Source organism: Aspergillus heteromorphus (genome assembly GCF_003184545.1).
Source record: "Aspergillus heteromorphus CBS 117.55 chromosome Unknown BO70scaffold_72, whole genome shotgun sequence".
NCBI lineage: Eukaryota > Fungi > Ascomycota > Eurotiomycetes > Eurotiales > Aspergillaceae > Aspergillus > Aspergillus heteromorphus.
Window position 1 is genome coordinate 59,930 of NW_020290477.1, and position 13,010 is coordinate 72,939.

The 13,010-nt window shown below is 21.8% G+C and overlaps 1 protein-coding gene across 1 annotated transcript; it reads left to right on the forward strand.

The window, feature by feature from the left end:
* Positions 1-401: 401 nt before the first annotated feature.
* Positions 402-12,435, forward strand: BO70DRAFT_401480 (PX domain protein; the record flags this gene model as incomplete). Its single annotated transcript, XM_025546981.1, has 2 exons — positions 402-2,738; positions 12,427-12,435. 2 exons carry the CDS (start codon positions 402-404, stop codon positions 12,433-12,435), a joined length of 2,346 nt encoding a protein of 781 aa, XP_025394165.1.
* Between the last annotated feature and the right edge of the window lie 575 nt (positions 12,436-13,010).

The window sequence follows — 13,010 nt, forward strand, 5'->3', positions numbered from 1 at the left end:
CTCTTAATTGGAGTCGTGTGCGGTATCGTCTTGCATGCATCATGGGAAGGATTCGACAATTACCCTGCCTATTTTACTGAAGGAAAGAGGGTTTCAAAGAGAAGAGAGCTCTCACTGGAGATAGCCAGGAGACTACTTGATTGGCCTGGACCCAAATTCTGTAATATGGATCCGAGGAATAATAACCCCTCTGAGGAACATAGCGCAGTGACTTTTGACTATCCTTTCCTTGGTTCCGAGACAGTTGCTGCTCTGGCAACTATCACTGATGCAATAATGAAGGAATATGTGAAGTAAGCTTGTCCCTCTATACTAATTCATGGGCTTACCGACCTTCTCAAAGCTACTGGTCCGAACCAATATTACCGCCAGAGACGACATTTCCCCTTTCCTGTCGGAAAATGTTGACTGGGTTTATCTCGTCCATGTCTTTGCACCTGTCTCGTAAACGCGCAGCGGACACATTTCTGGAGCTCCTCACCAATTCATCTTCTCTGATCATTGTACTTCTGAATGAGCTGTCTGCGGTGTTCGAATCCGTCGAGCTTCCCGATCCGCCGGAACAAATCATCGTGCGTTATCTAGAAACATTTCCCGAGAGCAGTCTAGCAAATATTTTGGCGAAGGAGCAACAAAGGAAAAACCTCAATATTATAGCAGGCGATATCCTGTCAAGCTTCCTGGACTCAAAAGTCAATAGCTGCCCGCTTCTGAGAAATTTTCTCTGCGAAATTTTAGCCAATGTGCTATTTGAGTCAACCATCTCCAGTCTTTCGAGACCGGAGGTTATCAATGGCTGGATCATACATCTCCTCAGCAAAGGCGAATTTGAGATAATGACTGCTATAGACGCCGGAGTGGAAACGGCTCAGAAGCAAGGCGTGGCCGCAGTCATAGCCACCAACAACCTCAATAACGTAAATAAGTCTTTATCGACAATGCCAGACAACGCAAAGACTCTCAGAAATGCTCAGCAAGAATCAAGCGACACCGACATGGCAACGGAAGAAGCTGAAGTGGAGGCCAAGCGACTAAGTGACATGATTGCAGCACATGAATTGCAGAGGCAGAACCCAGATAAAGCGATAAATGATAACTCACGGAATGAGACGACTTCGGTCGATGACGCCCTTCGCAGGAACAGCTTACCTGCGGGCCACCCACGATGTGCGGTCAATATTATCAAGCAGTCACAAACAGAGGTCATACGTGATCAATGTGAGGCTGAATTTAAAGAAGCTTCTAAACTCTCTAAGTCTCCATCTGCTGCATCCACATGTCTCAATGACCCGAACTCGAAAAATACGTTGCCGGTGTCAATAGCTCCATCGTCCAGCTTGACTCTTTACCGAGCCTCTATAACGGTAGAAACCGATTCTGAGCTTGGGGGGAAAGGAATGTTCCGCTTAAAACCAACATCAACCTATTTGCTTCAGGTTGAGCCGCTGTCGTCACGCTCCACCGGCTGGATGGTTTTCAGAAAATATACTGATTTCGAGTCGCTTCATGAAACCTTGGAGACTATCTCGAGACTAAACAAGATTCGAGATTTTGCAAAGGACCACCCAGCTTTACCCTCATGGAAAGATCAGACCAAATCGGATTTGGCAAAGAATCTGGAACGCTATCTTCAAGCTGCTCTGCTCCATGAGTCCCTCGCAGAAAGTGAAAGGATGAGGCGATTCTTGGGAAAGGATGAACAGCTTGGGTCTGGACCTACTAGTTCGTTTGGGAAATCTGTATTTCCCTTACCAAGACAAAGTGCGTTTGAAAACTTAGGGAAGGGGGTGTTAGGTGTATTAGCAAGTGCACCCAAAATCGTCTCAGGTGGCAAAACTGTTCCGGAGGGTATGACTGGGGTTTTCAGTGGAGGCATCAGCCAAACGCCGTTACCCGAATCGGTTTTAGGTCATGATGCCAAGTCTGTGGATCTTCCTCTTCATGGAAACAAGTCACTAAATAACAATCTCAAAAAGGAGAGTGAAGGCTCAGCAAGAACTAGATTTATCTATCAATCTGGTAACCATTTATCCTCTATACCCGGCTCCTTGCAACCAGGTGACGGATGTTTTGCACAGTCAACGGAAAGTTTCTCCCAAGAAAACAGTTTGAAAAAGGCTGGTTTAAAAGGGGAAGACTTTCCTGGCGTTATTGCCGAAAATCTAGCCGGGGAGGCAAAACCGAGTATGCATACGGCATCAATTCCTGAGAACAAAGCTCCAATTGACCGGCTGTATATTGGAGACAATGAAATGGGTTCTTCGCACGAAGCCAGCAAAGGACAGACCTCACAGAGTGCTGGGCCGAATGATCTGAAGAACCACAAGAGTCCAATAACACAGGAGGAGACCCGTCTAGCAGTGGAACTCATTTTTGCGGTAATCAATGAACTATACACCCTGTCTTCCGCATGGAACATACGCCGGACCTTGCTCAACGCGGCAAAGTCATATATACTACGTCCTGGCAACCCTAACTTGGAGACAATACGCAGGCTGTTGCAGGAATCAATGATTGATGGTCATACCTCGGATGAGGCAGTTGGGATGTATCTCAATAAACTGCGTGAGAACATATTTCCGACAGAAACAGAATTGAAACACTGGCCTCCGCCCTCTAGCAATGCGGAAAAAGAACAACTTAAGGAGACTGCCCGAAAGGTGTTTATCAAACAAGGCCTACCGCAGGCACTCACAAGTGTTATGGGTACAAGTGCTAGTAGGGAAGCCCTGGGGAAGGTTTTTGATTGTCTGCAGGTTGAGAGTATTGCGCGAGGTTTTGTATATACTCTTTTCTTACAGGCTCTGAAGGCAGCTATCCTTTGATATCATGTCATGTTGTTATAATCCATGGCAACATTGTTTATGTGCTGTGTATCCACAAGACTCTTATCTTGTTGTTGTCTTTGTCAGGAGCACAGAGGCAATTTAGAACCTAGTATTCATCACATGCACATTGGTGCTTTGCTGATTCACTCTGACAGGTTGAGCCAGTCATGTATCTCCACAAACTGCCATGGCTCAATGAACATGCATCTTCTAAATATAAGTATTCATAACTTAACTATGTTTGAAATTTTATTTTTTAAAAGTATTTTATACTTAGTAGAGTGGCTAACAGCCAGGATAGGTTAATAATAACAGTTAAAAAATTTAGATAACAGTTAAAATATTTTATAAAAATTAAAATAAATATATAATTATTATTTAAATAATAAGTATAATCTAAACTAGATAATTATATAATTAATTTTAGTTAATTTCTAAATTATATGATATATAAATTAGAGTGGCTTAACCTGACTGTTATATCTTAATCTTAATCTGGCCATAACCTGGTAATCAGATTAAGATATAAAAAATTTTTAACTGTATAATTAAAATTAGATTAAGATATAATTATTATTATAACTATTTATATCTGCTGATCAGAAAAATCAGATATAGTAAATAAATTAATAATTATAGATTAATTTATAATATATATATTCTTCTTATATAGATAATATATAAAGTATAATATATATTTAATTATAATATAAATATAATAATATTCTTTAGATATAATCTACTGTTTAATCTACTTAATCAGTTATCTTAAAAGATATATTATATTTTAAAAAAGACTTTTATAGAATCTAGTATAGAAGAAATAAAAAAAAATATAAAATATTTATTTTTTATATTATTTAAGATAGTAATTATAATAATATAGAAATTATAAAGACCGGATCTCTATTTTTATTTAAGTATATATAATAATCAAAGACTCAGATAAGACTAGTTCTTTTAATTTTAATAATAATTTATTCTCTGAATTATCTTTAAGATTATTTATATTTTTATTTTTATTAATATAAAAGATAATAATAAGAACTTTTCTTAAGAAGTAAGAACTTTTCTTAAGAAGACTTTATTAAACTTTCACTTTCTTATATAAATTAGGTGCAAAAGTGAGATAAAAGTAAGAGAAAGATAAGAGAAGTAAAAAATAAAAAAAATTAAAAATCAGATAATTAAGTAAGAATTTTTCTCTAATCTCTTAGAAAGACTTTACTGAACTCTCACTTTCTTATATAAATTAAATATAAAAATAAAATAAAAGTAAGATAAAAATAAAAAAAAGATAAGAGAAAAATAAAAAAAATAAAGATTAAATAAATAAAAAAAAGACTAAAAGCTGATTTAACTTAATTAAAACTTATTAAAAAACTGATTAAAAACTAAGAGATCTTTTTATTTATATTTATAGTCAATTGACTATTAAAAGTATATAAAAATATATAAAATTATATAAAAATCATATAAAAATTATATAAATAGAACAGGGCCGAGAATAATAAAACTAGTAATTAAATAAAGACTAGAATAATTAATAAAAATAAGATCTCTTACTCTACTGCGGGATAGACAGAACTTAGAATTATTAATCTATTAATTAATAATCTAAGATAGTTAACTAGTCTGAGACTATAAATTAATAAGTCTTAGACAGCAAACTAATTAGTCTATCTATATTATTAATATATTCCCGCAGTTTTAATAAGATAAAATATCAGAAAAACTGGAGTAAATAAATTACTAAAAATAAAAAATAATAATAATAGAATTTAATAAATTATTATATTTAACTATTTAATAAATTAAGTATATTTCTGATTAAGAAACTGCTTAGTTAGATTATCTATTTATATTTTATTAGTAAATATTTATTAAATATTAATTATTTTATTCAGAGCTTCTTGCCTTAGTCAATAATTAATAATATTAATATATTTCAGACTAGTTCAAAATAAGAAATTCTTATCAGTAAGAATTTTGACTGTTTAATAATTATTATATAATATAGAGAAATATTAATTAAAATTAAATCTTATTTATTTAAAAAATCTTCTTTATTAAAAAAATTGCTTGACTACAGCAGTTAGAGCTAATAATTTAGTTTTAATAATTAAAAGAGTTATATAATACTGTTTCTTGCTTAGCCAATTAATAAAACTATTAAATAAATAAATAATATATCTTATTAAGCTAGCGCGATCTTAATTATCAGCAAAACTAGTATTATTGGCTATATAAAATAAAATAGAACTAGAATTAAATTTAATAGTCAAGTTCTTTATTTTTTTTAAATAAAAGATTAAATAATTCACAGCCCTGAAATATTTAAGACTTGGATTAATTAAATATTCTAAAATTAACTAATATAATTTAATAATATCAGATCTAGTTTAAACTGCAGAATATAGAGCTGACTCTACTTTCTACTAAAATTTATAAATTTAATTAATAATAATCTGATAAAATAAATCTTTCACTAATTTCTTATTTAAAAATAAGAATTTAGGGCTTTTTCTTTGCTCTAAATTAAACTTATTAATAATCTTATTAATATAGTTTAATTATTAAATTCATAACTTTCTATTTAGATAATTATATAAAATTTAAATATTAAGAAATAAATTAATCTCTTCAAGATCTTTGAATTTGAATAATATCATCAATTCTTACTTAAATTTATTAAATTTTTGATAATTTAATTTATAAAATATATAAATTATATTATCCACAAAAATTATTAAAATTATAAATTTATTAATAAAAATATATTAATCTTTCTAAATAGACTTAAGCCCTAGAGCTATTAGTCTCTGTTTTAGAATATTTTATTAAAAAAATAATAAATATCTTAATCTATATAGAGCTTTTTATAATAGAAAAACTGTTTATTTATTTTCTAATTCAGGAATTAGATTTATATAGATTTTTTTTTTAATAAAATTATTAAGAAAGATAGTAATTATATCTAGTTAATTAATTTCCAGATTAAATATAATAATTAGAGCCAAAAAAATTTATATAAATCTAGTTATAAGAATACTAGTATATATTTTTAATTAATCAGATATCTATAAATTACTTTTAATATAAATTCAGGCTTTAAAATCAGTCAGATAATTAGTTTTATTAAATTTATATAAAAATACTTATTTTAATAATAATACTTCAGCTTTATTAGTTTTATAAATTAAATATATATTCTAAGTATTTAAAACTTTTAATTAATTAATTTCAGTTTTAGCAGTCTGAGTAAATTAGCTTAAAAATATATAATTTCTTATTTCTTGTTAGTTAATAGACAGAGATAAAAGTAATAAGAAATTAATATAGAGAATTTCACTTTTATTAATATAATTAATTATTATTTAAATAACTTAAAAAGTAAGTCTAGTTTTTTTAGAATTAAAATTAGATAATTCTAAGCGGGTCTGTTTCAGATCTCTAATTAATTTAATATCTAAGAACTTAGTTTTATTAATCAGCTTATTAATATTTAAATTATTAATAAGAATCTAAGGCGATAAAAAAGATAAATTAGATAATAAAAATAATAAATTCTCTATAATTATATTATTATTTTATAAGATATTTAATTAATTACTTAAGATTACTAACTGGTTTGATTTAATAGTTAATTAATCTTATTCTAATTAATTATCTGATAAAAATTCAGATATTTGCTTTGATATTTCTAAATTAGAAAGATTCTTATTTATATCAGATTCTTTAGATTCTTTAGAAATAGAGATATCTAATTATTTTAATTAAATAAAATTAACTAATTTAATTATTTTTTACTTTATTAATAGATTTTCTAATTTAATATATTATTTATAATTAAAATTTTTATTAAAAATAATATCACGAGCTGAAATTATTCTTTTAAAAATAAATATCTAGATCTGTTAAATATTAGTTATCTAATAATTAATTAGATAATTAATTAGAGCTCTGGGCCCTAGTTTATCTTCTTTAAATAAATTACTAATTTAAATATAGATATATAATCTATATTTTCTTAAATAAAAAATATCTGGTTTCTTAAATAACTGTGAAAGACTTTTTCAGACAGTTTTATATAATATTTTCTAATTTAATTATTTATTTAATATTCTGTTTAGAATAAAAATAGTTAAATCTATTATTTTAGATTATAAAAATATAGAAAGCCCTAAATTAATTAATAAACTTCTTATTTTAAAAATAATTAAAACTCTGGATTTTTCTATATATAGATTTTGCTCTGGCTAATAAACTAATAAATAATTAATTAGTAAATTTTTAATACTAGCCCAGATTAAAAAAATATCAAGATTCTAATTTTAATTAGAATAAAATCTCTTGAATATTATTTTAAACTAATTAATAATTAATTAAATTATATTAATAATTGATTCTAAAATATCTGATTTAAAAATTAGAGCTTATTCTAGATAAAATTTTAAATAGAAATAATAAAGATAACTAATATATCTTTATTTATTAATTTTATTTATTATATAAATTAAGTTTTAATAAATTAATTCAAATGCCTGATTTCTTTTCTTAAATTTTTATCTTAAAATTTATCTTTCTAATTGACTAATTTTATATATAAGATATTTTTTAATTTAACTTAGTTTATCTAAGCTAGTCTATTTTAATAAATCAGTAATATTAATTTTCTGAACTAAATTACTTAAATAATTTAGAACTTTTTTATTAAAATATTCTAATTTTTTATATTATTCTTTAACTATTTCAGATATTATATATTAGTGTTCTGAGAGTTTAATTAGCTTAAGACTATAAATTAATAAGTCTAAGATAATTAATTAACTTATCTTAATAATAATAATTATAGCAGAACTAGATTTTTATTTTTATTAAATATAATATATTTCTTTAATTTTCTTAATTTAATATAGTAGAGTTCTATCTGCTTGTTTAAGAAATCTATCTTTTTTATTTAAAAATAGTCTTTTTTTGTCAGCTTTTACAGCTGAGAGAATATTTATATAAAATTAAGAAATATAAATTATTTTTTTAAGTTTAAAATATAGATCTTTTTTATTTAAATAAATAAAATAAAAAATAATTATTTTATAGTCTTAAATAACTAAGATAATATCTTTTATTTTTACTAATCTACTTCTATTTATAATAGAAGTATAATTAATAAAGAAATTTAAAAAATTACAGATATAATTATCTGAAGTAGTATTAAAAGTTTATTAAAATAAATAAAATATTAATAATTATTTTAAATAGATAGTTTATTAATTTATTACTAAGAAGATCTTTTCTGCTTTGTTAATTACTTTATTATTTTTATTAAATAAAGACAGTATTTAATAAGTCTGATAATATTATTTAAAAAAATATCTTAATTTAGAGCTATTTTTAAAAATATCTTTAAAATAATTTAAGATTTCAGTCTTAGACTTTTATTCAGAATCTCTTAGTTTCTTATTAATATAAAAATAATTATTAAAATTATAAAATCTATTATTCTTGTCTGATTTATATAGACAGGGCCAATTCTTAAATCTTTATTTTTTTATTAATATTTTATTATTTTAAAAAGTTTATTTTAACTCAGTTATTAAAATAGTTATTAAAATAATTAATTTAGAATTATCTAAAAGATTTTAAAAGAAGATATAGCTAATTCTATTACTGCTATTATTAACTAGCTTAATAGATTATTTAATTTAGAAATTTAAATAAATTTAATTATATATTTTTTATATTATTTTAAGAAACTCAGATAGTTTTTTCTGATTATTCTTATTATTAATTAATTTTAATTATTAAATTATTACAAAATTGCTTATTATTTTCTGAACTAATTTAAAAAAATTATAAATTATTTAAATAGAACTAATAATCTTACTTAATTTTAGCTTTACTGCTTCTGAATAAACAAGCTTTTATTAAATTATATAATTTTTAATAAAACTTTTTATTTCTGAGAATTACAGCTTATAATATTTATTAATAACTTTTTTTATATAGAACTAATTAATAGAAGCAATTCTCTTTTTTAAAGCTTATAAAATTTAATAAGATCTTTTTAAATTAAGTATAATATACTGATTTTGTTTACTTAATATAAAATTTATTAATAAACTTAAAAAGACTAGTCCAGAGATAATTTTTTTCTATTTCTTAAATTAATAATTAAATTAATTTATAATTTTCTAATATAAAAAATAATCTGATTTACTGAGATCTACTATTAAAGTAATATAATAATTAAAGTCTGAAATAGATATAGTAACTAACTTGATAGAATAATTAAGTTTCTTAGATAAATCTAGATTTATATATTCTCAGATATTCTTATTAATAATAAATAATTAAATTTAATTAATCTAAAGAAACTAATCAGATTGATTATTAAGAATAATAAAAACTTTTTTAAATTACTGATTTTAAGATATAATAAAAAATAATTAAAAAATTTAAGAATTTAAATAAGTCTTATTTTTATTTAAAAGTTCTATAATTTTCTATATAAATTTTAAGTCAGAGATAAAGTAAAAATAAAAGAAATAAAAAAATATAAAGAGTCTCAGAGATATTAATAAAAAATTAATATAAGAGTATAATCAGACTTATAACTAAGAACTTTTCTTAAGAAGTAAGAACTTTTCTTAAAAAAACTTTATTAAACTTTCACTTTCTTATATAAATTAGATACAAAAGTGAGGTGAAAGTAAGAGAAAGATAAGAAAAGTAAAAAATAAAAAAATCAAAGATTAGATAATTAAATAAGAACTTTTTTCTAATCTCTTAGAAAGACTTTACTAAACTCTTACTTTCTTATATAAATTAAATATAAAAATAAGATAAAAGTAAGATAAAAATAAAAGAAAGATAAAAAAAAGATAAAAAAAATAAAGATTAAATAAATAAGAAAAAGACTAAAAGCTGATTTAACTTAATTAAAACTTATTAAAAAACTAATTAAAAACTAAGAGATCTTTTTATTTATATTTATAGCCAATTGGCTATCAAAAGTATATAAAAATATATAAAATTATATAAAAATTATATAAAAATTATATAAATAAAACAGAGCTAAGAATAATAAAATCAGTAATTAAATAAAAACTAGAATAATTAATAAAAATAAAATCTTTTACTCCGCTGCAGAATAGACAGAACTTGAAATTATCAATCTGCTAACTAATAGCCTAAGGCAGCTAACTGGCCTGAGGCCGCAAATTAGTGAGCCTTAGGCAGCGAACTGGCCAGTCTGCCCATATTGTTGACAAATAATTATCTTATTTTTTTCTTATTTTTTAAATATAAAAATAATTAAATCTAGATTAAAATTATTAAATATATTCTAATATTTTTTACTTATAATAAAATAATTAGTATATATTTAAAATATAATTATTTTAATTATATTAGGATTAAGACAGCTCTAATAATAGTAATAAATATTTTAAAAATTATTAAAAAGATATTTAATACTAATATTATTAATTATAACTAAGAGAAAATCTCTAGTTATCTAATAAAGAATAGAAAACTAATTATAGTAAAACTTTTAGTAAACAAGAATATTAATATATTCTGTAATATCTGAAATTATATTAGTTTAATTAAAGATATTTTAAAAAATTATATATTTTTAATATCTAGATATATCTTAAGTTCTTTATATATTTTAATAAGAACTGGATATAGAATAATTTTCTGATTTTTTATAATATATATAATATTAAGATTTGAGAAAGAAGAAAAGATCTGACTTAAAAAATTTATTTTAGTTTAAGTATTATTATAATTTATAAAAATCTAAAAAATAAAAGAAAAAGACTTAATAATATTCTTTAAAAATAAATTAAATAATTATAATTAATTTATAATTCTGAAACTATTTTATAAATAATAAATATAAAAAAATAAAAGCAGAAAACTCTGCAAAGATAGTTTATTTTATTTTAAAATATAATTTTATATAAATATAATTTATTATATTTTAATATATAACTAAGGCGCCCGCTATATCTTATTTATTTTAATAAATCTAGTAATCAGAAATTTATATCTAAAGCCTAGAGTTATAAAATAGTCTCTTTTTTTAAATAAAACTATTTAAGATATAATAAACTAGAATAGAAAGTAGATATTTATAAAAAAAATTTATAAAAGATTTTTATAGAATCTTTTATAAGAGCTGTAGTATTATAATATAGATCTAATATATTTTATTTATTTATTCTATTTATTTAATTTATTTAATCTATTTAATCTATTTAATCTATTTAATCTATTCTATTTTAATAATCTGATTATTTATAATCTTTTTAATTATTTATTAATTTCTAATTTTATTAATAGCTCTTCGAGCTATATCTTATTTATAAATCTAAGAATAGTCTGATTTAGAAGAAATAATAGAATAAAAATAATATATTTATTTTTAGTATTCTAATTAATAATTAATATATAGTTTTTCTAGTATTCTATAATATAATTAAAATATATAATTAAAATAGAATAATAATTATATATCTTTATATATATTTTTTATTATAAAAATAATAATTTTATAAAAAGCTAAATTTTATTAATATAACTAGAATTTTCTTATTATTTTTAATAAATAATAATAAAGAAGATACTAATTTTTTTTTAATTATATTTTTTTAATTTAAAAAGCTTCTTTTTATATATTTTTAGATAATAATAAAGATAGCCAGATTAATAACTATTTAATCTAAATATATCTTAATTATACTAGAGCTTAAAAAATATAGCAGATAGATCTTAGTACTAAGAATAATTAAAATAATTAATTATCTGATTTTTAACTATACTATAATTAGATATAAAAATTTCTTTAATCTAATTATAATCTGGCGGTTAGATATAAAAATTCTAATTAACCTGATCTGACCTGGCTGTTAGCCACTCTAATATAAATATTATTATAAAATACTTAATAGTTAAAGATTATTATATAAAATTAGAGTGGCTAACAGCCAGGTCAGATCAGGTTAATTAGAATTTTTATATTTAACAGCCAGATTATAATTAGATTAAGAAAATTTTTATATCTGATTATAATATAACTAAAAATCAGATAATTAATTATTTTAATTATTTTTAATATTAAAATCTATTTATTATATTTTTTTAAGCTTTAATATAATTAAGATATATTTAGATTAAATAATTATTAATCTGGCTATCTTTATTATTATCTAAAAATATATAAAAAGAAGCTTTTTAGATTAAAAAAATATAATTAAAAAAAATTAATATTTTTTTATTATTATTTATTAGAAATAATAAGAAAATTCTAATTATATTAATAAAATTTAGCTTTTTATAAAATTATTATTCTTATAATAAAATATATATATATAAATATATAATTATTATTCTATTTTAGTTATATATTTTAATTATATTATAGAATATTAGAAAAACTATATATTAATTATTAATTAAAATATTAGAAATAAATATATTATTTTTATTTTATTATTTCTTCTAAATTAAATTATTCTTAGATTTATAAATAAAATATAGCTCAAAGAGCTATTAATAAAATTAAAAATAAATTATAAATTATATACAGAACAGTTAGAAAGAATAGTAAGATTATTAAAATAAAATAAATTAAATAGATTAAATAAATTAAATAAATTAAATAAATTAAATAAATTAAATAAATTAAATAAATTAAATAAATTAAATAAATTAAATAAATTAAATAAATTAAATAAATTAAATAAATTAAATAAATTAAATTAAATAAATTAAATAAATTAAATAAATTAAATAAATTAAATAAATTAAATAAATTAAATAAATTAAATAAATTAAATAAATTAAATAAATTAAATAAATTAAATAAATTAAATAAATTAAATAAATAGAATAGATAAATAAAATAGATAAAATATATTAAATTTATATTATAATATTATAGCTCTTATAATAAATTTTATAAAAACTTTTTATAAATCTTTTTTATAAATATTTATTTTTTATTTTAATTTATTATATTTTAAACAGCTTTATTTAAAAAAAGAAATTATTTTATAATTTTAAGTTTTAAATATAAATTTCTGCTTACTAAATCTATTAAAATAAATAAAATATAATAAATATCTGAGCTGTATATTAAAATATAATAAATTATATTTATATAAAATTATA